The 26,309-nt window shown below is 41.6% G+C and overlaps 1 protein-coding gene across 4 annotated transcripts in view; it reads left to right on the top strand.

Moving 5' to 3' along the window:
- Positions 1-26,309, top strand: part of TEX264 (testis expressed 264, ER-phagy receptor) — a 151,718-nt gene that overhangs the window by 105,032 nt on the left and 20,377 nt on the right. For all 4 annotated transcript variants that reach the window (XM_035106078.3, XM_060271521.2, XM_088662196.1 and 1 more), the window contains exon 5: positions 6,982-7,162. In XM_035106078.3, the coding sequence (XP_034961969.1) occupies positions 6,982-7,162 (181 nt within the window). The remainder of the gene's footprint in view (positions 1-6,981; positions 7,163-26,309) is intronic.

Below are 26,309 nucleotides of genomic sequence, written 5' to 3' on the forward strand. Positions count from 1 at the left end.
GCATAAAAAGAGAGGGTGGGTGGGTTGGGAGATCCGTCGAAGAGTGCAAGAGGAGGGATCCCTGGCCATGCCGTGGTTTAAGTTTCCCACAGCCATGGCCCCCGCTGGTGTTGATTGGTCAGCAGGGCCACCCGTTGGCAGGGCCCCGCTCAGCACTGGCAACACAGCCCGGAAGGCAATGGGGAGGGCATCAATCCCCGCCACCACCACCGGATCACTGCAGGGGCTTTGATGCCTGGCTGCAACACCGCCCACCCAAAAAAGGTGAGCGGGTTTTTTATGTGGTAGTTGACTCTGGATGACCCAAGATCAAGTGGTACGTTAAAAATGTAGAGTTGATCTATGTTCATTTGCAGGGGCAAACACAGGTCCAGGAACCCCCAGATACCATTTTTCTGCTGCAAAGTCAGGATGGTGGCTTTGATTTGCAGAAGATATGTAGCAGTCAACAACTTCAAATACATGATTGCTACCAAGTGTGTAGGTCAATCTGTAAGGAAGCAAATCTTTTCAAGTACAGTGGAACCTCGGTTTATGAACACCTCGGTTTATGAATTTTCGGTTTATGAACGCTGCGGATCCATCTGGAACGGATTAATTCACTTTCCATTAATTTCAATGGGAAAGTTCGCTTCAGTTTATGAACGCTTCAGTTTATGAACAGACTTCCGGAACCAATTACACCCATGCTTCAGTTTATGAACGCTTCAGTTTAAGTACTCCATGGACCCATCTGGAACGGATTAATCCACTTTCCATTACTTTCAATGGGAAAGTTCGCTTCAGTTTATGAACACTTACTCCGCGGACCGTCTGGAACGGATTAATTCACTTTCCATTACTTTCAATGGGAAAGTTTGCTTCAGTTTATGAACGCTTCAGTTTATGAACAGACTTCCGGAACCAATTGTGTTCATAAACCGAGGTACCACTGTATAGCTATAGAATCTGTGTTATTTAAAATACAGAAGTATTGATTTTAAATGGCTTTTTATCACAGAGGGAGGGAGGTTTAAAAAGAAAAGAAAAGAAAAGAAAAGAATCAGCTAATCTTGGCTTTCATTCAGACCTGCCCTCTGGTTACAGTTCAGTTCATTTCTATCTGACACTGTCCCAGTACTAATTTTCACGGGCTTATTTCTTTCTCCTGGAATTGTAGTCTCTCTCTCCACCATTAATGCTGAATGTGTGCAGCTGCATCAGTGTTCCACACCCCAATACTTTTTATGTGGCATGTTGAAAAAACAAATTCTCGCATCTTTCCCTATTAAATCACTTGTCCCTATTTTGTTCTTAAGTTACTTTGGGAGTATCTTTTTTAAAAGTTCAGTTTGCACCAGAGTGCAAATGGAGCTTCCCGTCCATCAACATAAGTCAGGAGTGGGGAACCTGTAGCCCTCCAGATGTTGCTGGACTACAACTCCCATCACCCCGATCATTGGTCATCCCAGTAGGGACGGGTGGGATTTGTAGTCCAGCAACATCTGGAGGACCATAAGTGAATACAACAAATAACATGTTAAAGCATGGGGGTGAGCGTGTACTCAGGCAATGGTCATTGGTGTGAGAATAGAGGTTTTACAAGTATACCTATACGTTGCTATTTTTGTCTGCAAAATGCTGGAAATCACTAACCGCTGGAAGCAGTTGATGTCTGACGTGATTGACTATACAGTACCGTATATTGTGCTTTTTTCATAAGCAGGATTTTGCTTAAGCTACCAGGAAGTTGGGGTGGTGGAGGAATTAAATCAGATCTTGGTTTTAATAATTAGATTGAGGCAAACTTCCCTGCAGAGCTAATAAATCAGTTCCTCTTTGCTTCTATTTCCTCTTGTGAATCTGAAAATGCTGGAGAAAAAGGTACTCTTTTAGATGACTTCAAGGAAGTGTTTTCTTACACTGCACTATATTAACATTTAAGCAACATAATGGAATTGCATTGTAATGATTTTTCACCTGGGTTGCCTCAAGGTTTGGTGACTCCTAGTACTACCTAGTCATTGCTCTTCTGCAGTAAGCTACATATGGAATTGCAATTGACTTTCCACACTTATATAGTGCTTTTTGTGTGTGTATACATCATTGCATGCTAGTTTTATTTATGGGTGTGACATAGCCATGAAGCTGGAAGAAAATTATTCTGAGCATGTCATAACATTTTTTAAAAAACCATTCTTTAATTCATGCGAAAAACATTTGTTGAAAGTAATAGTGCAGTTGGGCCTAAACTTAAGAAGTGTTTAAAATAAACAAACAAATAACATGGTGATAAAATGCCACTGACCACAGCCTGCTTCTAATCCCATAACTATGGTTAATCAATGGGAAGCTTTATGTCTGCATGAGCTCAAGGTACAACTTCTGTTGTTGGAATATTAGAATGTTTTGTTGCTGAAAAAATGGAGACGATTTTTGTCACCTGGCAAATTTATTTCCCTTCCAAAAGCAATTATAGGATCGGGTTGTGCAAGTGTCATGGATAGCTATTGGACAGTGACTGACATCCACATTGACAAGCAATAAAACTTTGTCAGAGGTAGTCACTGCCATATCTTAGCCTTAAGACTTCCCATTTGGTTCTTACTGGTTATGATATGGAGGAATAAGAGAGCACTTAAACTTATCAACAGTCTGTGTAAGTTTCAATTCCCAGAGAAGGTTTTGACTAGCTTGCAGCATTTTTTTTTCAATACCCCGCCCCCAAATTATTTCTTCAGTGCTCTTCTTCACATGTACACACACCATTCAATTTTAAAATAATGTCTGTTTTTGTTAGTGAGAAGAATAGCTGGGCGACTAGCAAATTGTATTATGGCATAAGCTTTCATGGAACTGAGTCCACATCAACAGATGATAGAGGAAATTTTTCTCACTATGCAGTAGACTGGGACTTCTAAACTCTCTTTACTGTCATCACTGCTGAAAACTGTCAGACAGAACTGACAGCCCTGGGTGAATATGAGCTGGTCACCTAAAAAGAAATAGTTGACCTCACTCCTAATTTGTGGGTTAACATTCCCTGTGGTGTTCCCCTCCCCTTTATTTACTATTCATTTGACCTTCTAAACACGTCCTCCTTTTCCATCCACTCTTCTGCTAATACAGTACAGCACTATGGTGATGTCATATCCAACCTTCTTGGGGAGTTTGCTTCACAGGCCTTCTGGCTACAGAGCAGCCAGCATGTTACAGAGTATGCTGGCAACACTCTGATCAACAAGGCTATTTGGGGACATGAGCAGAAGTCTGTATGCACAATGTAGATGACATTTATTTTAGAGGATAGCAACTAATCCTCCTTCCCACCCATTTGTAGCATTTTAGCAAAGCATCTTACTCCCCACTCCTCAGGCACACACTCCATGTAAACCATAATATATGTCAAGCAACACAGCTGCTGGGAGGGCAGAATGTGGGCGTTCATTAGAATGGCCAGCTGTTCTTTTAGTGCAAAGTCCATTCCTTGCACAGCTCATCAGGGCCTTGCTTCTTTGATCCATCTAACGCCTGCTTTTGCCATCTAACGCCCGCTTTTGCCATCCGTCCCCTCTCCTGCTCTGCTGGCACTTGTAGACTTCCCAAATGGGTGCTGCACATCAAGCAGTGTGGAATGTTTAAAAGCCAGGGATTCACCTAGAATCAAGGGACTCTATCTAAAGACAAGGGCAAAGGAAAAGGCAGGAGTCATCAGGCTCTGACAAACACCATTTTGGAACTTTCCTTGATGGAGCTACTTTTATCTGTGTTTCCCGGATTGGATTAATAACTCAGTGAAGCTTGGGGCTTCTTCAGAAGAGTCTTACATACATGCAGAGGGGAAGGTTTTTGGCTGTGCCAGCTCCCTGCTAGGAGCAGCAGCTGGCCTCCTCTAAAATCCCCGTTGCTTGGGTCAACATTACAAAATGCTTTATAAATGGGCAGCAGACTAACATCTGTTTTCCAGGGAGCAACCAAAGAGAAATGTGAGTCCCTGGGCCAGACTGATCACTAAGACAAATACATTTTAAACCTGAAACTTGAAACAAAATATTAGGGTTCCTGTCTCCCATAGAAGTAGAAAACTAGTTTTGAAAACACAGAGGTAACGCACTTTTGGTCTCTGTTAGTGGTTATTCATATATTTGTTTACATTTTTGGTGCTGTTATTGTGTTTCGAAGATTCAGGGTCAACAAAATCCCAAGTCAAAAGTAACATGCAGTATTTTCTGGGTGCCTTACTATTTTATATAGAATAGATAAATACGTAAGACAAAATTGAGAGAATATATAAACAAAACTGTACCATGTTGAGTGTCTGAGGAGCTTATAAATAATAAATATTATTATTAAACTTCCCCCAGATATCATCGAATATTAATCTTCCATCCCCACTCCCCATCTTTTCTTCAAATACACCCTGTCCTCTTGACTCAGTACCAGTGTGGAAGTGATAACTATTTCATAACTTACTTCTGCCTCCAGGTTGTTTAGGGTAGAATCAGGCTGAAGTGAGTGGAAAAAGAGGGAAAGACCTCCTTGCGAGATCAAAGACACTTTACTTTTTCTGTGATGGCTCAAATTTTGCACTCACTTTATTGCTGCATTTGGCATATGTTGTTGTTGTTGTGTAGTCGTTTAGTCGTGTCCGACTCTTCATGACCCCGTGGACCATAGCGTGTTGTGAGCAATAATTGTAGTTGTAATGACAGTTGTGCTGCAGTGATGCCATCAAAGAGAGGGCAAGGGCAGGAAGACCAGGTGTGTGAGGAAATGTACTGCCTGGCCTGAAATGGCAGTAGTGGGTGAGGAGACTGATTGGAGCAGGAAGGTATATTTATTATTGCAGTTACAAACTACCTTTCTGCTAAGGCACCCGAAGCAGTTTACAATTTTAAATACAGTGGTACCTCCGGTTGCAGACGGGATCCGTTCTGGAGCTCTGGTCAGATCCTGAGGTTTCCGCAACCAGAGGGAATGCTTCTGCGCATGCACACGGCATGGTAGAGCGCTTCTGTGCATGCACACGCGGCAAAACACTTCCGGCTTGGCCGCTTTCGCAACCCAAAGTTTACGTTACCCGAGGGTAACATAAGCCAAGGTGCTACTGTACTAAAATAAATGAATGGCACAAAATCTAGAACCAGTCTCCCAGGCCCACTGATGGTACCTTCAGGAGCTGATATTGCCCCAGTGCCCTGCAGACAAGAGGATTCTGGCAGGCTTGCCACCCCATGACTCCATGAGAGTCCTTCCCTCGCTGGGGATGCAATGTGAAAGGAACCTGTAAGGATCTCAGCTGGAAGGGCTGGAAGTGCATTCCACTGTAGTAGCTGCACAGAGCCAGCTAGTTGAGGGGAAAGAGACCTCACAGGGGGTGGGGGGACACTTTACCTGCCTGTCCATTGGACTACTTCCCAATAACACGCAGAAAGGGAAGTTTCTACTTTGTTCTTTCTTTTAGATGACAAAAACACCATGAGCAGTACTGAGTAAATATTAATATGTTAATTACCTGCGAAAACAGATGACCTGGCTTCATCTATGTATTACTTGCCAGGCAAATTCATAAATTTGATAGGTGCCTTATACTGAGTAAATGGTTCAATACTAATTGGCCGCACCACCCAAGGATTTCGGGGTGTGGTCTTTTTTCTCCTATCTTTTAACTAGATCAGCCAGGACTACTGGTAACCTCTGGCCATGTTGTGTAGAAATTATGTGCTCTACCATTTTGCTTTTACACCAGCTGAGCTTGGTGTAATTTATAAATGAACCAGGAGAAGATAATGTGGAAACATGAATAATAGCATGATAATTTAGGAAGGATTGAAAAACTGAACTTTTAAAAGCTATTTTACCCACTGATTATGTGTTGTATATTCTTTCTGAAATGAATCGCAGAGTATTTTATATTGATGCTTAAGGCAGAGGTTTTAGAATTCTGAACAATGGAATATGGATTTGCTTCAGAGGTATAGTTCATTGATCTGCTAAGCCATCTTTTGCAATTTATTATCTGTTTTATCTTGGAGCATGAGGGCTCCTGCTCCCTTTCACTAGATGATCAAACTTTTTAAAATTTGGTCTCCCGGTGCCAGAAAATGACAGAAGATTGGGAATTGGACAACTATGTCTTGGTATGCATGCCAATCTCCTTGGAGTGCTGATCTGGAAAGTTGTGACTTATTTATATGGTATGATAGAACAGGTATGACAGGCCTCTACACAGAATAAAAAAAAAATAGGCACAGAGAAACAAAAGAAGAAGAGGGGAAATTGAGACATGAATAGGCAGGGAAGGAATAATAAAATTTCCATTTTACAGTGCGTTGCAATAAAGTATAGGCCTATAGGGACTAGAGCAAGGGTGGGAAATCTTTTTCAGTCTGGGGGACACATTTGCCAATGGGCATGCTTCTGGGAGCTACATGCCAGTGGTGGGTGGGGCCAGAGGCAAAGGTGAGTGGAGCCATGGTTGTGACTCTCACCATGTACATGTGACTCTCACCATGTACAGTTGGCTCCATTCTGGCCAAGCAAAAGCCAGAGGTTTCTATGTGCGCGCACACACACACACACACACGTCTCCTCTAGGCAAGGATGTGCCAGTTCAAATGCATATTCCAGCCAGGCAAAAGCACTTGTGGAGCTTGCAGAACAGAGTTTCTAGTGAAAAGTGTGGTTCATGGAGAGGGAGTGTGGGGCCCAAGGAGAATCCTAAAGTCCTGACAGAGAAGCCTAAAGGGCCATATTGGAACCTGGGCCTTAGATCCCCACCCCTAGACTATGGGGATAAAGAAGCAGCAATTCCAGAGGAGACCAAAGTAGGGAAGTGGTTGGTCGAGGAGACAGTGAATATAGATGAGGATTAGGGCCACCTGGGCACATGCAGGTCCTTCCTGGGGCCTCTGGAAAATCTGTCTGTGGATGTATGCATTTGTAGTAACACAATGGGAGTGGGGGGAACGTTTTCAATGCTGTGTGTCTTATCTCTTTTAGGAGCGGAAACTGTGTGCCCATCCCAGACTGGAAATCTACAAAGGCAACAAAATCTACTTTGTATGCCCCCTTGCCCGTCAAGGGGACTTCTACGTTCCTGAAATGAAAGAGTTGGAGAAGAAAAGCAGAGCAGCAGCAGCAGCAGCAGCAGAAGCTGAAGATGCTCAAATAGATATCACAGGTATGCTACTATGAAATACTAGAGGAAATCTGCTCAGTTCAATGATTAGTAATGTTCCTCTTGTATTGGAAAACAGTCTGTTTTTTCAAGATGCAAAGATATGCTTTATACCATTGGTCCATCTAACCCAGCACTTCTATTTGGACTGGAAGCAACTTGGGGAGTCATTTAAACCAGGGATTCCAAGAAGGAATGAACCTGAGACTTTCTATAATTCTTTTATTATTAGCTGCCCTGAGGATATTTTATACTGAAGACTGACATGCATATTTATTTTCAAAATAAATGCGTATGCTCTGCTACTACTCTATGGCCTTTCCCATTTATATGAAGCTACAATGCATTACTATAACAAGCAGGGCTATTTAATGACTATAACCAGAATGGTGGTTTAGATTTGAGTAAATTTCACGTTCATACTATTCCTAAATCAGTAATTGTCATAAATGATACACACTAGCTCACAACTTCGTTTCATACTGCTCTTGCCTTATTAGATACTTTATCTAAAACAGAGATTCATAATTGTTGTCCCAGTATAGATCCTTTAGCCAACAAGATAACTGATGTTTGTTTCTAAAAGAGGCTCAAAGAGCTGGTTATTTTGTAGTTTCATGCAGTTCGAGCATATGGAGCATTGATATGTGAGGACCTGTATCACGTTTGTGGCTTACCAACTTCTCTTTTAACTGTTGCCAAATTTATGAGTGAATGCTGTGTTTTGACAGCAGAAGGCTATTCCAAGACTAAAAGGCTATTCTTGGCTTTATTGGTATTCTTTTATTCATCATCGTTCTCATGGGAGATGTATTTTTTGCCATAGACTCCCAGAAAAATGTGCAATTGAGAAAAAGAAAGAAAGAAAGAAAGAAAACCAACCACCCCTGTTAACAAATAGGGAAAATGGAAATAAAGAAGCAAGGCACAAGGTGTTGGGTGGCACTAGAGCCACATGTTTAATTTACAGTTAAATTTGGCAGGAAATGGTGACAGTTTAGGAAGCTATCTGATCTATACAGCATTACCTGTATGAGGTGAGCAAACCCCTGCTTAATGATAGTGGCAGGAATTATCCCTGCACTTTCCCTTAAGGCCTGCCCACTCAGGTGAGTAGGGAAGCCTCTCAAGTGCTGCTGGGGTCCCACATCTCCAATGGGGTGACTCAAAGGTGCTCTGTATCCTGCCCATGGATCCAACAGGCCTGAGTGGCAAGCTTCAGGAAGCACCTATCACTCTGAAGAGTGGCTGACTACCTAAGGTACTCACTTTAACTCATTCCTTACCTGTTCGCCTTCGCACGCCACCTTCCTAAATGTGACTAATTGACCTCATTAACATGACCTCCACTCAAACTGTCCTCAAACCACCAGAGGTTTGAGTACAGAGTAGGCAAAAGAAACAAAAACAAAACACCTTGGTTGGCTGCCCAGTATACAGACAGGTTAATAATTTCTATCTGTCCTGAGTTGACAGGAAAACACCTGCACTATTCCCAAGAAAGGGTGGCAAGAATTTTCAAAGAAGTTGGTAGGGTAGGGAAAAGGGCTTAAATACTCTTATCCTGGTGATGGCCTGCGAGATTAAGAATATATTTTACACTACCAGAACTTCCTGTCCTTCTCTCACCCTGATCACAAAAGCCAACTTCAGCTGATGTTATGGCCCAGGCTTTTTTGTGTCATGTGAAGGAAGAGAAAGGCCAGCTGCTTATTAGCCACTATGATGGCTTAATGTTTACACTAATCTTTAGAAGAAGATTTTGGATTTGATATCCCGCTTTATCACTACCCTAAGGAGTCTCAAAGCGGCTAACATTCTCCTTTCCCTTCCTCCCCCACAACAAACACTCTGCAAGGTGGGTAGGGCTGAGAGACTTCAGAGAGGTGTGACTAGCCCAAGGTCACCCAGCAGCTGCATGTGGAGGAGCGGAGACTCAAACCCGGTTCCCTAGATTATGAGTCTACCGCTCTTAACCACTACACCACACTGGCGTACACATTAGTTCCTTCTTAGACTCTAATTACAATGTTTGCCCTCTTCAAAACAGGACAACTGGTGGTTATAGTTCCATTCAGTTACCTTTTGATGGGTTTGGTGTGGGTGTGATATGGGTTTGTCTCTGTGGAAATGCAGTTCTTTATCCCAAAGGGGTCTTATGGCCGTAGATAGTGGTAGAGTGTGTGTTTCGCTTGGTTCAATGCCTAGAATCTCAAGATAGAGTTGGGAAAAGATTCTGATCTGAAATTCTGGAGAGCTGCTGCCAATCAGTACTGAATTAGATGGCCCAATCACATCCCTCAGTATCAGACATGCTATCTCCTGCATGCTATTTTTTCTGCTGCTGCTTCTCTTTGACCTCTTCAGGGAGCACAGGTTATTTGCTGGGGTTATTCAAAGGAATCATTTTCTCTCCTGTCTGACATGATGCTATCCATGGTTCATAAATTAAAATGTGAGCCTACTTAATTCACATTTTCCAAAAAATTATGCAAAGCAAAATGAAACAATCCTTTGAAAAATCACATCATCCCAGATACAGTTGGTGGTACAGGTGGTACAGTTTCCAACCAAAAAATATGTACAAATATGCATATATAAGCATAAAATGTGCATAAAAATGCACATAAAATGCATATGCGAGAGGGGAAATGCAACCTAACATTACATTGGGAAATATAAGCACATTAGGCAAAATTACATAATAAAATGTGTTTACTGTATTAGGAGAAATACAGACTAAAATGCTGATAAATGTTTGTGAGGACTTGTTTTTAAAAATTGCAAATTAATGATGAAATGTGTTGAACTGATCTTAAGACTGAAAAAATGAAAGAAGCTTAGATAGACTGCTTTGTCCATCATTGGACATGTAACACATCCAAGAAAGAACATGATTGTGCTTACGTCTGTATCTTCTCTTGGATAAGCCACATGTAACTGTTCTCATCACATAATTCTTGTTTATCTGTCTTATTTGGAATTTTGAATTGCTTCAGATGACATCTTGATAGTGATTGTTGTCCTATGGTGACAGTTAAAAAAGATGTATGCATATATAAAGGAAGCAACTGCAATCTTGATAGGAGCATGGCATCAGTGTTATCTGAAGCTCTCCTGATACTGTTGCTAGAGTACTGCTGACTTGCTAGCTACTGGGATCTGCCCACATGCTCACATCTTGTAGGACAAAAATATACATCGCCTGCAACTGCTATTTATAAATACTGTATGCATTACACATGGCATATAAATTTGTTATCTAAACAACCATGAAGTTCCATGGCGTCTATCACAAACATAGCAAAATGCATGCAATAGTTCAAAATAGATACAATAATAAAATACGTTCCTTTTGTAATAGTGGTAAATTATAAAAATGCCCAGGGAGCCAGATCCTGAAAAGACAGACAGCTACTAGCTGCCTACTTCTTAGGCTCCCACTGAGAAGGAGGCTGAGCTGTATTCATAAGAGAAGATGTTGAGTCTTTAATGTTTTTTTTTTTGCTTGCTGTTGTTCAGTTAAGCAGCAGATACCAGTTTCACTGCCTGATGGTTTGATGGTTGGTTATTCTTCAGTTTATGCCCTTTGGTAGACACTGACATATGGAGAGCAGGTAAAAATGTTGATGTCACTGAAGTTAAAGGGATGCCTGGCACTTGAAAATATATCAGAGGAACACCTTCATCTTGTGAGAGATTTACCCATTAAAGCCCATTCCTTGTATTAATTTAGAAAACCCTGAACAACGTAAGTCCAGTACCTTCAGTTCTATCTAAACCCTTATATCCCACCTCATTCACTGAGATCATCTGCAGGTATGACGTTGGTTGTCCCCTGAGCTAGCGAGGTTCAATTTGGAATCAACATGAAATAAAACCTTTCTCTGCCGATAAAGATTCAGCAGGCACCTTCTGTTTCAACCTTTAAATGCCTGCTGAAAAGTTTGCTGTGTTGCCAGGCTTATGCAGACAGTTATGGAAATATATTTCCATAATAGTTTGCTGATGGTCTCTGATTTTAAATGGGTTTTTATTATGTGTGTTTATTATATTGAGATTGTAAACCACATTGATTTTTTTAAAAAAATATAACTAACAAACTAGCATTTGGATACTTCCAATGTCCATATTAGGACAATATCTTTATTGGCAACCAAAATAACACGAAAGGTGTACAAGCTCTCAAACTCTTCATCAGAGTAGATTGCTAAACAGAGCAATTGGGTCTTGGGAGAGAAAAAATGTTGGCTGATGTTGACACGTGTTCCCCATGTTCTTCTGCCTGTAACTTGTTTAATCCGATTTTAATACTGTATTTTCATATTGTTGTAATCTACTCTGGACCTTATGATGAAGGGTGGGTAAGAAATCCAGTAAGTAAGCCATGGAGTCTGCAAATGGTCAATCATAAAATGGAATGGGAAAAGATGTAGTAGACATTCTGTTGATGCTGTTTAGGTGCTATGCAGGTGTCAGGATGTAGATAGGCTCTTTTAACTATTTCACTTGCATGTGAAGCTACTTTCAAAGTTACCTTATTAGCCATTAATATGTCATTTAGATCTATTAACACTTCCTCTAAAGTTTCCTTTGCTCTAAAACCTCAGTGGAGAAGCTGGAATACAAAGACCACCTCTCAGCAAGTTCTTGGTTTAATACAAACAACATGAGGTCCAATAGAACAGATTAAACAGCATTGTAGTGCATTGTGTTATTGCTTTAGCATCTTCTGCTTAATTCTGCCTTAACTAGAGTTAAGAGAACATCAACCCAGATTCCTTTCATCCCAGGAGCACTATACTGGTCTTATAGGGATTCGCAGGAGGGTTTTAGCCTGAATTCTGTTGTGTGAAGAATGAATTCCACTTTTAGAGCATTTCTTATTAGATAGGTGATAATTAACAATGTCTATCTGTTATACAACTGTGTTGCTTGTCAACTGAAACAAATTTACCATGAGATAACTTGTTTATAATGTCCAAATGGCTGACCTTACTTTCTCCTGCTGTCTAAAAAGAGTGAAGGAAGCCATGCTCAATATATATAGCACAAAACTTCAGACATGCACTCTAACATTGATAAATAACATTAGGTGCCACCAGACCTGTTAAAGCTGGGTTTGGTTTGGTTATAGAGTTTCCATCCGGCCTTAATCTGAAGCAGGACTTCAACTTAACCTTTGTTGGCATCTGTCTGTCTTAAGAGACAATGGAGTGCGCTTCCGCAGGTGAAACCAAACCGCTGTGTAAGCAACACCGAAGTGACCTCCCCAGAGTGCAAGCCTGAGCAGTATGGAGGCCCAGACAACAAGATCCCCCTCTCAGGCTCACTAATGTGGTCCAAAGGAAAACAGAGCAATACATTTGGCACCAGCTTAGCTCCAGGAATTGCCGGAAGGAGGCATACAGGGCACCATCCAACTGTCTTAGGGACTCCACTCTGGATTTGTGTAGGGTTTACTCCTCATCCTTTTCTTCTCCTGAAGATATCCCACAAGACAGCAGAAGTTTAGGGTCAGAATTATCCTTCTCCTAGATGGGCTATCTTCCCAGTTTGACAAGCCCCATCTGCCTCTAATTTCGCTCTACAGCATGTGCAGAAACCACCTTCTCGAATGTTTGACCCACTATTGGTCTCATCCATTCAATCCACCAGAGCCTGTCTTCACATGCAGGGGAAGTCCCTAACTCACTTAGGGTTTGAGACCCATCAGCTACCCTCACCTGGTTTAGTCAGTTAGTCAAGGCCATTCCAGGAGTTTGGGGGCTGTTGCATACGGACAGCTTCTAAGAGCTACCGGTGAGAGCTGAGTATAGGTTGGGGACCAAAGGTGGGCAAACTGCCCCAGAAGGAGCACAACGTGTTCCCCCACCAGAGGTACTATCCCTCCCCTATCATCCCATACACCGTAACTACTTCACTGGATACCACCTATAGTTTCAAGACTCAGTCTATAGTCATGCAAATCAATACTTTTTACTTATTTGTTATACATACCTTGGCTTTCCTGTTTGGCAAACAGACTAGCTCATATGGATTCCAGTAGTCTCTTATGAAGGCACTGATCAAAACCACACACCCTTCTATTCAATAATGGAGTAGAAATAACTGTTCATACACCGTTCACAAATTTAGAACGACAGTGCCATTTGGCATGTCTCTTTGGCTTTGTTTCACTCCTTCTTAGTCCCAGCATTTGGAATTTGTCCCACACACACTTGGAATGTAGGGAATGAGCTTCCATTCTACTGAGTGTGACTTCAAGGCAGCTTGCTCAACAGCACCTATTATTTTAGAAACATTGCACTGGTATTCACACTTGTCAGTCTGACATGTTTCAGCATTATGACTTTAAATTTAAAAAAGAATAAAATATGTGTCTCTCCATCTTGTTATTTTACCCACTACTACATATTAAGGCTCCACAAGTCTTTGCGAAGAATTTTCATTCTGGTCACAAGCAGCCTGCAACCAGGACTCACTTGTAAACTGAATAGGATGGTTCCCCCCTTCCCATTTTTATATACAGTGGTACCTCGGGTTGTGGACCCGATCCATTCCGGGGTACCGTTCGCACCCCGAAAAGTTCACAACCCGAGCGGCGCTTTTGCACATGCACGATAGAGTTCTTCTGCGCATGCGCGCATGGCAAAACCCGGAAATTAACACTTCCGGGTCCACCATGTTCGTAACCTGGAAAAACGCAACCCACAGTGGATGCAACATGAGGTATGACTGTATTGGGATATGTTAGTGAGTGGTTCAGAAAAGATACCTCAAGTAATGTTTTTTTCAAAAGCATAGTCTGGGAGATTCAACAGCAATTTAGTGTTGCTACTTCTACATATTATGGCTCCCAACACAAATGTATTCAGTTCAGATTGATTTTTATCCCCTTTGTTTGTGGCTGGCTATGTTGGGGACAAAGGGAGCTACCATAACCTGATTTGGTTGCTTTTAATTACACAGAATGGAAGATCATTCAGATTGTGATCTCAAATGTATCCATATATGGATTGGGATTAATGTTTAGCTCAAAATGGGGAGAGGAGAGATTTGTGAGCACCCCCTCTGTGCACACAGCACAAGGTTCATCTTTTAGCGATCAATTTTCACAAGAGAATGCAACTGTTAACAAGGGTATATGTGTGTATATGCACATGTACACAAAGACATCCACCAGTTCTTCCTTATGCTGTGATGTGTATTCAGATGTTCATTCCAGTGAAAATAAGACAGCGCAGAGGATGATGTACAACTGAGTGCTTGAATCAACCCACTGCACTGATTTACTTTTCAGTATATAAATGAATGCACATCCCATTGCAAGGAAACATCAACTCCATTGCTCTGGTAATGGGAATGTATTCCCTGCACATTGCAACAGCAGATTGAAGAACCACGGCTGCAAACAGGTACAAGTAATGCGTGCAATAGTGGATGATCAAGAGCCTTTTTGCACCTCTGAAATGGCAAGTCACTGGGATCTAGATACTTGCTTTAGACACCCCAGGGTGGGTTGTTTTGAAAATCCACTCAGTCCAAAAAGACATGTGGAGTGGAAGAATGTTTGAGAAATACAAGACCAAAAGTCTCTTAGGCATGCACAACTAGTTATGTTGTTCTTGGGTTCCATCCTATGTTGGATTGGGATAAACTAAACAAGTCATGGCTAATTCTATTGAATGCAGAGAACAGATACACAAATCAAGCAAACAGACTTTTTGTTACATCCTGTTTGTGGCTGGCTATGTGAGGACTGGCAGCCTCATCTGGAACTGCATAGTGTTGCAGTGGAGAAATGTTGTGATGTGTTTCTTACAGGATGGAAACTTATTCAGGAATATAAAGTGATTTTATCATTTGAGTGGTTGTAAATATCAGCCAAGGTGGTACTAAATATCTTGAGCACTGGACATGATGACAGTTCAGTTAGACATGATAGCATGAGGTAGCTGATCACAAAATGATCCAGCCTAATTCTGAAGAATTTTGAGCTTATCTTGCAGGTCGCTATGTTCTTATTAAAAGAGGATTGTTCAAATTTATGGAGGAAAAGTTTACTATTGGCTACTAACCATGATGTCTATATTCTACCTCCACTGGTGGAGGCAGTATGCCTCTGAATGCCAGTTGCTTGGAATCAGTGGGGAAAGTGTTGCTGCACTCAAGTCCTGTTGCATGTAGGATTCCAACAGTATCTGGTTGACCACGATGATAACAGGTTGCTTGAATGGATAGACCTTTGGTCTGATACAGCAGGACTCTTCTTAGGTTTTATGTTGTTAACTTATGTTCCCCTCTTCAGAACACTGAACAAAATGGGGACTGTAGATTCTGAGCAGCTTGCAAGATTCTGAGCCATTTTTTCTTCATCTTTTGCTTCCCATTCTGTCTTTTCATTTAGTCTTTCTCTAAGAAGACGCTACTGCTCAGTGGGGAAAATTTGGCATCCACAACAGTCTAGCAATAATAACAGTATAAGAGATTGTTCTTTCCAATCTCATTCTCCTGTGCAGTTAAAAACAAAACCTTCCATAGGGACTTTATTAGAATGTTTTCGTTACACCTTGTTTGTTTCAAAGGCCATCTTCATCCTTAATAATACTTTGCCCTAATATAACACCTTTCTTTTGAAGTTCCCTGAGCTCTTTGCAAACAGCTATATTAAAAATTCCCAGGTCTGTCTGATTTAATGATTTCATTTTATGAATTTACTGCAGAAGCCTCTGCCATTTTCCCTGTTGACTTCTGACGCAACTGATGTCATTCAAAAGCTAGCGACCTGTAGATGTGCCAATAAATAGTTTGCATTTTTGAAGTCGAGCAGTGATCCTGTGACCTTGAAAGAAACACCACATCTGTCTTGCTATCTAATCTATCATCCTTCCTTCCTTCGAGCCCATTCCTCTGAGATGCTAAGTGCTTTCTACTTCTACTATTGGCAGTGACTACTAATAATGCTTGACAACTTGGATGCTGGGGGGAGATTGCCGAGACCTTTGCTGAAGTGGGATCTTTATCACACCATCTATATCTGCACACTGAGAACATGGCTGTTGCATCTGTGAAGACTCGTCTGGAGCATTCAGGATACATGTGTATATATACTGTACTCTGGGCATATTGGGAGAAGCTGAAAACGAACTGGATACCTATGCAATTTGAAAATGATCCCTTTTGCTGCTTGTTAGTCATGAAGGTCACAAGAAAGGGAGGGGTGGTTTGAAAGGAGCGAGAATGCTTCTGGGGCGTCTGTCAATCACAATTAGCTTTGTTTTGCACTTAATTGTCATGCAATGCTCAAGCACTAGCTATAGGTCCTAGGAGCATTCACTTTGTCCTTGCGCTCAGCAGGGCTGTCTCCTGGGTTTTTGTGTGACCTGGAATGGAAGGTCACATTTTTTAAAAAAGTAGCCTCTTGTTAGGGAAAGAATTGTGCTTCTTGGAGCAATAAGGGACTCTGAGAGTTTCTGCATACACAATTTCAGAGAGATATATATAGTTTCAGAGAGGGATATACAGTTTTCAGAGGTGCAGATGATCTTCACAGTTCAGCCTGCTGTTGGTACTCGCTTAAAGCAAAGGCAGCAATCCCTACATCTCTTGAGGGCTTACTCCCAACACAACAGAACTAGGGGGAATCTTTTGTAGCAGAAAGACAGTAATGAAGTTTCCCTACACTGATATAGCACATTTTGAACAATGCACCTCCCTCTTTCAATGTCCTCAATTCTCATGTAGCTCAGCTGGTCAGTGGACACCAACTCCTTTTTGCAAATACCTCCTGTAATCATTTCTTGTACTTTTCAGAATCTGAGTGTGACAGTGCTCTAGACTGTACAGTGACTTTGTGATCGGCCAGTAAACTGAAGCTATCCATTCTTGCTTGCTTGCTTCAATTCTAGTCCTTGGTTTGGGGAAGCTAGCATGCTAAACCTCTGTGTAGACATGAACACTTCTCCTATGCGCCTCGCCTCACTTTTGCATTCTCTTCCCACTGAGCATATGCTTCTCTGTCCAGCTTTGGCACCTGTTGCCAGAAAGACCTGCTTGTTGGCTCTGGCTATGTCATGACAGGTTCTCCTCGAAGGAGGCCTGCAGCTGCATCTTTTGTGGGGGATGGCCTTGGGGCTAGGCATGGAGTTGCTTTCCCACTTGTTTGTGCTGTCATTGTAGGCTGCTGATGCTTTGGGTCCCTGCCCTCCTCCACACTGCTGTGCCTGTCCCTACCCATCGCCTGGTGGCTTTTGTGTGGGGTTTGAAAAGCTGTGATTAACTGTGCTTTGCCTGTTATTACATTGATCTATTATTTAAGGAGAGAGGAGATGAATATTTGATAGAGCTCAGAGCCTGACTGGGGAAAGAAGGCCAGAACACTGAAGGGAAGAATTATGGATTAAGTACTCTTGCCACAGCAGGTGTCCTCTGGAGTTGGGCAAACCCTCTCCTCTGGCTCTTCTCCTTTGGGGTTGGGGACAACGTTCAGAGCTTTGTTTTGCTTCACTTTTTAACTTGTGCTTTTTCTGGGGGGGGGAAGCACAAGGCTTTATGACCTTCTGCTTATAGTCTGAGTCACTTAACTTAATTATTATATGACTTGCAACCCACATTTTGCAAAAGGGAGCAATAATGCGAATTTTTATTCCAGAGTTGTCCCATAGCACTGTAAAGTAGTTGCAAGGAACAGAAAGATGCCCCATTACAATTTATTGGGAATGTATTTTTAGCTTCGGGGAATTGAATCTCATTAATGGAAAACTTCTCTGCCACCCCAGGATAGGAACATTTCACTGTTTTTAAAAAGGAAGGGGATGGGCTTCTTGTGGTAGGGGGAGGATTAGCAGTTCTTTTTTCTATCCTTTCTTGTGTATATAAACATTTTATTTTATTTTAGTATTTATGATATTGCATTCTTTATTTGTTCTACTACATCAAACAGATGGCTATAGAAAGATGTAATGGTAAGTTTTCATAACCTAATCACTTTCCTTATCCCCATGTTCATCAGTCCAGAATGGTAGTCTCAAACCACTTCCAGTAATAGACACCAATGTTATATATATTTATGTCCCGCAATGTTGTATATGTTGTCTTTGTGATGAGGGTCTGATTATGGAATGCCCGTCGTTTTTAGATACAACTGGTGCTGACTCTTAGAATTTTTTAAAATCCATCTTAAGATCTAATTGTTTGAGGAAGCCTTTGAAGGATGTTAATGTTTTTGCCTATCCTCTCAGATAGGTCACCATTCCATTTAGTATGAGAGAGCCTGCTAAACAGTGAATACCTGTCTGATGAGGTTTTTGAACCCTGCTATCCTTTGGAGCATACTGACTCTATTAGATGATGTACATAGGCAAATCCAGTGCTGGTCAAATATGCTCTGTTGAAAGTAATTGAGAGTAACCACCTTGTGCTGCCCGAGAGGCTCTCCAGACCTGTTACACACTGCACTTGCATTTGATAGTTGAACATATTTCCATGTGATAAGTTGAATTTATTTTCCATATACTGTATTTATTCCTCAGCTTGTAAGTCTCCCAAGTGCCAGTGCTCCTTGTTTAGTGGTATAGATTAATGACTTCCAGGAACTGATGCTAGTCACTGATAGCCCCATCCACAGCCCTGCCAAGCCACAATATTTTGATTTTACCTCACTTAGTTCAGTGGAATTTTCTTCAAATGGAGGCTCTGAACGTCTGATGTGTCAATCAGCTGATGAGTCATTTGGATTCTGTGAAAATGTGTATTTTTCAGTAGGAATCCTTCAAAAGAACCCATCATTTTCTATGGTTGCTCATTTGGCATCTTCAATATCATTTAAATACAAAGAAAAGTGTTCATAAAAAGAATTCTTCTGGATCAGATCAAGAATTCCTGATGCTGGAAGCAGAGTTTTGTGGAGCTGCAAAATAAGAGCAACAGGGGACCAATCTGAGATCCTCAACTTCTCAAGGAAAGAACTATGAGAATGGGACAGATGGAGAAATAAGCAGCAGGACGAGAATGGCATGTGTCATATGAGAGTTCTCATACCTAGATCTTACAATGGCACCTGGATCACCAGTGCAGTACCGGTGGCTTGTATGAAACCTGAGAGGAGGAGGTCCCCAATACATACAAGAATCAAATCTTATAATTCTAGAACGTACTCCATTCAAGGAATCTGAAGAATTGGGGAATCCAAGCTACACAGTGATGGGAAGGAGATACAGTGGGGCTGTTATTGAAATCCAATGCTTTGATTCTTCTAGAGAGCACATTTTGCAGTTGTATGGTGATCCATAGCAAACCAAGTACTGTACTTGATCCTTTGGTGACTAGACTGCCCGTCTGCTTGCCCCATGCCCTTTCTGTATGGTTGGGGCACACCTCTGCTGTGTCCAGACAGAGCAGATCCCTCCTTAAAATGGATATGTGTACCAGAATGGCCAACTCTGTCAAGTGTGGCTGTTCAAACGTGATTGAAAGTGACAGAGCAGTATAAAAAATGCTTGGCTAAAAGGAAACATGAATGTCTTTACTGTCACCCTCAATGCAAAACAAAGGGATGAGGCTGCTGGGGATTTCTGAATGATGGAGTTGTCTTAAGGTTGTTGAATCAGAGTGGTGGAGCCTGAAACCATAGTTAAACTTTATTATGGCTTTTAACTTTAAAGGCATGCTCTATTTTTTCTTTACACTGCACTGTCTTATGTCTTGTTTCACTACAGCTTTGTGTATCAAATTAAATGAGTTAAAAGATGCTTTTATTCTAACATAATGTATCTCTGGTTCACTTACTTAGCAATTAAATTTGGAAGTCTCAGATTTATTCTGAACAGGAATGTACATACATTACAAGTTGGTATAAAAAAAAACCACCCCTGCACTTGAGAGGTCTCGTGGATGTCTGCCAGGAGGGGCTGAGCACTTTGGTTGGTATCTGTGTATCAATCTCCAATCTATTGAAGTGTTTAGATCTAGGACAATACCCCCCCCCCCATTTTCATAGAAATGATTATAGAATTGTGAGAACAGAAAACCTGCACACGACCTTCTTAGTAAAAAAATACAGCAACACGAATGTTTCATTAGTTGTTCTATTGACTAAAGCTAACGTTTCTGGGATCTTCAGTCTTCATGATAATTAAACAGCAAAACACACAACCAGGGAATAAAAATATACTGAGAAAATAGTTTTTCTTCAAAAAGAATACATTCCAATAATTGAGAGTCTGCTGAGGACATCCTTTCTCAACCTGTTACCCTTCAAGTGTTTCGTACTACAACACCCATCAACCTCAGCCAGCACATGCAACCCAAGGACTCTAGGCTGAGACTCTATTTTGGGAAACATCAAAACTAGATTTGGATAGTTTGGAGCCTAGCATGAAGCTGAAGAGATTCCAGTTTTCTTTTTGTGTATTTTTTGAGTAACATTACTGGCCTCACGGGTCATGAGATAAAATGTCTTCCTTACCCTTTCTTATGGCTATAGTCTCCAAAATATATCACAGCAGAATGTTTATTGCTGTGCTTTTTCTTTCTGTGGTCCCTGTGCAGTTCTAAACTGGGGTTTGCACCTATGCTGTTCACCCTGAGAACTCTCTAGAACTTTAGGGTTGTATCCAATGCTGTGAATGCAGAGTTCCACCTGTGCAATAGAACTTCCCCTTCTTCTTCTTCTTCTTCTTCTTCTTCTTCTTCTTCTTCTTCTTCTTCTTCTTCTTCTTCTTCTTCTTCTTCTTCTTCTTCTTCTTCTTCTTCTTCTTCTTCTTCTTCTTCTTCTTCTTCTTCTTCTTCTTCTTCTTCCCCTGTGCACTCTCAAAATCTGCTCCAGAGGATTCTCCATCCCCATGCAGGATCCCCAACTATAATCGGAGTAAGTTATTTGCAAGTTGAAATAAAAATTACAGCAAGCACCACTTCTGACAAATGAACCAGTTTGTTTCTCCTAAACAGGGGCGCTGACTTGGGTCCCAGATTATGGGCAGAGGTGTAGCTGGGGGGTAGGGTGGGGTGGGGCGCACTGGGAGCCACACTGCGGGGGCAGCACTTACCATGGGGCCTGCAACATGCCCAAACCACACGTCTCTCTTAGAAGTGACGTGGTGGCTCGAGCGCCTGCAGGCTCTAGGCTGCCCAAAATGGAAGCATGAGGCTTGCATCTGTCTGCTGCCTCCCCCCCCCCCCCCCGCCGCCCTTTAGCTGAGGGTGAGGCAGCGGGCAGACTCCAGGGAAGCCCTGCACAGCGCGCCCTGCCACAGCACACCCCGCCCTGTGGCTACGCTGCGGATTATGGGTGCCCAATGGCACCCACGACATAACGTTACATTGTGACGTCATGACATCACGTTACATCGGTGCACTGCAGCAGCATTTCCAAGGCCTCAACGGGGCCTCGGAGGTCACATCTGAGGCCTCATGAGATCTCCAATACAACTGCTGGTTTATACTGGACATTGCATTGGAGGCTTTGCAGGGCCTTCCTCGGACATCGTGTCAGAGCCCCACGGTATGGTTACCAAGCACCCACAAAACTACAGGGCTCCCTATAGTTTGTGCCAGTGCCCCTGCACTCTTGCAAGTACCAAAGGACTCTTGGAATAAAGCCACTACCTACTTCTTCCTCCCTGCACCCACCTACTTCCTCTCATATGCACATGCGCGCGCACACACACACACAGAAATGCACAAACGGGTGTGTTTTTGAAAAAAAACATTCAGCTCCAAATTTCTTCACTGTAGTCTGTGGGGGTGGGGGAAAGCATTCTGCACTGGCTGATAAAGGCAGCAGGAAATTGGACATGTTGGGGAGCAAATTTTACTATGCTGCTCTCTCACTGTATATTGCCAATTATCAAGTGTGTATGGCATGATCTCAATATTTCTTGTGAGAAAATGTATTTCCATTTTTTATACCTTCCCAGAGGACAGTAACTGGCAACATTATTTTATGCTGAAGCCTTTCTCCAAGAAAAAAATTCTGGTACAATTCTGATCACTGCACCTCAAAGTGGATATTGTAGACCTGGGAAAGGTGCAGAAAAGGCACCTCAAAATTACCAGGGCGTTAACCCTTACTCTGTTTTGCATTCTCGGGTATCATCTCATAACTTATTCTCCTTTCTGAATTATAAAAACGAAACAAAGATATATCACCTAACTCCACTCCCAAGAATATAGGGACTTCCAGATGAAGATCTTGACTTGGCCTCCCTTTGGGTTTCCCTGAAACTGACCATTCATTTTGGTGACATATGCTCATGTTTCTTTGGTATGGGTTCTCAAAATCTTAAATTACATACAGTGGTACCTCTACTTACAAATAACTCTACTTACAAATTTTTCTACTTACAAATGGAGCTCCGTCCGCCATCTTGGATGCGGTTTAGATAGGATTTTTTCTACTTACGAATTTTTAGATAGGGTTGCTTCGACTTACTAATTTTTTCTCCCAATGCATTCCTGTGGGATTCGACTTACAATTTTTTTCGACTTACAAATGTGTGTTCGGAACGCATTAAATTCGTAAGTAGAGGTACCACTGTACTACCATACCATACCCTTCCTCCTCAATTATTCAAGTGTCCATCTTATTTCTACGTTATCCCAAGCAGTACACCCTTTGCTTTATCACAGAACATATAGATCCAATTCCATCCTCATAGAATATTGTTCCTGTTTCAGTACTTCAGCCTCCCATAGAAAATGCTATCCTAAATGCATGCCTGTACTCTGTCACCAGACCAGGATACAATTACTATGAATAGTCAAAATAAGCTTTTAATTATTTCTCTTGCTAATATTCTGACTTTTCTTAACATTTTATCATCCATGCACATTTATCTTCTTTTCTGCATAACTATCTGCTAAAGACATCCAGTGTCTCTAAGTTTCTGTTTTGCAGTGAGAGACCACTGTAATCTGTACTGGGTTTTTCTCCATGAATACTCCATGGCATCCAGAAATGTACTATAGTCATGCCCACACTCTTTAAGTGAAAAGAAATATCTGGGTGTTTTTACATAGATAACTGCTTGCCATGGCAGACTTCCAATTAGATGTTGTTGCTAACTCTCAATCTTCATTCTATGCCATGACTGCTTCTCATGTTATGGATGCAAAATTCCATTCTGTATCAAATGTATTGACATATGCCTTCACCTTTGTTCCCACAGCCTGTCCATTTTTTTTCTCATGTAACTGTTGTCTCTTAATACAACCCTCAGTAGTTGATTATTAAACATTTTCAAACTTTCTGTCTTACATGTTTTTTTCTGGACACAGCTACCCTCCTGTCACCCACTCTGCCCTGGATACTGGTGTTAGTTCTTAAGCAACAAGTGAGAAATCACTGTGAATCTATACCCACCTGTGATCTCTGCTATCTCCTTTTCATGATAGCCTTTCTTGCAGCCATCACCTTTGCTTGTAGAATTAGTATGTTGTCTGTTTTATGCTATGATTCACCTTTCCAGCAGATGTACCAGGATAAATGTGGTTTTCTAGTGTATCATAAGAGCTTAAGAGAGCTTGCTGGATCAGGCCAGTGACCCATCTAGTCCAACATCCTGTTCTCACAGTGGCCAGCCTGGTGCCTATAGAAAGCCCACAAGCAGGATCTGGGTAAAACACCAACCCTTCTGTGGTTTCCAGCAACTGGTATTTGGAAGCACACCACTTCCGACTATGGAGATATCTTTCCTTCCAAAGGTTGCGTCCCTCTTTATTCTCAATCAGGACATAAACTTTCCAGCTTTCCACCCAGAACAAAAAAAGACAACAACAAATGCACACTACACACCTACTAAGCTTGTACATTTTTTAGGACTGTTGTTTAGTCGTTTAGTCGTGTCCGACTCTTCGTGACCCCATGGACCATAGCACGCCAGGCACTCCTGTCTTGCACTGCCTCCCGCAGTTTGGTCAAACTCATGTTCGTAGCTTCGAGAACACTGTCCAACCATCTCGTCCTCTGTCGTCGAGATGGGACTTTTTAGGACTACAAAGTTTAAAAGAATAACGTTTGTATGTAATGGCTCTCATAAAGGTAATTAGGTGTCATCTCAAAGACTATTTTGTTGGGTAGCGTCTTCTAGTGATCTGTGCTACCAGTTAGCCAAACAAACCAGTTGTCAACTCATTCCATAGAACAGCTACCTCATCAGCACACTTTAATTAAACATCCTTCTTTGAACTTTGCAGAACTGCCACATGTACTGTCCTACCTATTTATCAGGCACTGTGCTCTGGATCTTAATTCCTGTGCTGATACTTCTTGTGAGATCTTCCATGAACTAGCTCTAGTTGGCTTACTAGTCAGTCCATTATAGGAGTTCATGTAGCCCAGAAAGAAGAAACACAATTGACATACCTGTTTATAGATGTCCTTCAAGTGGTCGTCCATGCACCCTATTCTCCTCCTTCTCTGTTGATTTTGTAGCTATGCAGGAGGACTTGGAAGGAGCAGAGCCATATATTCATATATTTGCAGATTTATAAACCACTTCACGGCCCAAATTTACTGAAATGGTGTACAATAAAATGCAATAAAACAAAAAATGTATAAGGCCTTAATATCATTTTGACAAATATTATGGGTTTACACAAAGGACTACTTGAAGAACCCTAATTATACTAGATAAACACTATTTTTATTGAAGTGTTCAAAGAAAAGTGTGGAGCCTGCTGTAAACCATGGTTGAATGTATTTCCCAAAGAATTGCATTAAACAAACAGCCCAGAAGCCATCCTCTGACATTATATTTATGAGCCATTTGTGACTCTATTTGTTTGAATAAACAGGGTTTTTTAAAAGACGGTGCATCCAGTTCTTCTCTTACATCTCCTAACTCTTCCTGCTTGGTGGCCCAGCCTGCCCAAGTGCATGACAGAGCTTAGTCCTTTGGTAGGTGCTCACCTGATTTACTAACCTAAAATGTGCTTTATTGTGAATTATGCATAAAGAGGGGAGTCAGCATTCTTTATTTACCAGTAACACCTGTTTTCCTTGCAGTTCACATAAATTCCTCCCCATTGAACATTCTGGCAGAGCAGAAGCTGAGAGATTATTTCCTGATGAACAACCTATTTTTAACTTAGTGAAAGTGTAACTTCTATGTCAGGGTTCCCTGATCTTGCAGGAGTAGTGCTGCAATTTTATGGTATTTTCCCCTTCAGGGAATGAATGTTTATTAAGTACTTTTTTCTTTTCTTTTTTGAATCTCAAGGTATTTGGCAGATGCTATCATTCTTGGCAGAGGCATGCATTGTGGCTGCAGCTCAGACACTGTTTGTTCAGAATATGTTACTGTTCTATTTTGGGAACAAGAGTTATAATATGTGGAGTTTGATTTTGGCAGTACTATGGACAGGGAAGAGGAATGACATGAAATTTGCCTCAGATGTGTGCTACACAGTTACATTGCCCTCTTCATATTCTTACCATATGGACAAATTGCATATAACTGGGGGGAAACTAACAGATCAGGAAGGGGAGACTTCAAACTTGTGTCATTCATGCCCCCCCCTTTACCAGAACTCTGGGGTTCACCCACTGGACCTAGTCACAGAATGGTTTGTTGAGGATGGAGTCTGATAAGTCAGGGGTGGAGCATAGCAGTCTATCCATTTATATCAGGCATGTCAAACCTGCGGCCCTCCAGATGTTTTGGCCTACAACTCCCATGATCCCTAGCTAGCAGGACCAGTGGTTGGGGAAGATGGGAATTGTAGTCCAAAACATCTGGAGGGCCACAGGTTTGATATGCCTGATCTATATCATGTTCTTACAAGTCCCCTGTCGCCAAGTGGTGCCATCCACATCTGATAACTGGCCATCACACTTTACCTAATGCAATCCAATCTACAACCCTGTTTCAAACATGAAGGAAGAACTTCAAGTTATTTAGTTAATCCAGTTGTAGAGTGCAGGTTGAGATACACAAAGAGTGCATCACATACGTGCATCACATTAATAAGGAATAAGAATTTGAAGGTTTTCTAAAAATGTTCACACATTTTACAATTGGGGTACACTGAAGCTGAGATTAGTCCACAGGACAAAAAAAACAGAGTATTACATTACATTACCGAGTATTAAACAGTCAAGAAAGCGAGTGAAGCCATCAGCTATAGATTAAGTCAACACATATGAAAC

The sequence above is a fragment of the Zootoca vivipara genome, chromosome 2 (genome assembly GCF_965207765.1).
Source record: "Zootoca vivipara chromosome 2, rZooViv2.hap1.1, whole genome shotgun sequence".
Lineage (NCBI taxonomy): Eukaryota > Metazoa > Chordata > Lepidosauria > Squamata > Lacertidae > Zootoca > Zootoca vivipara.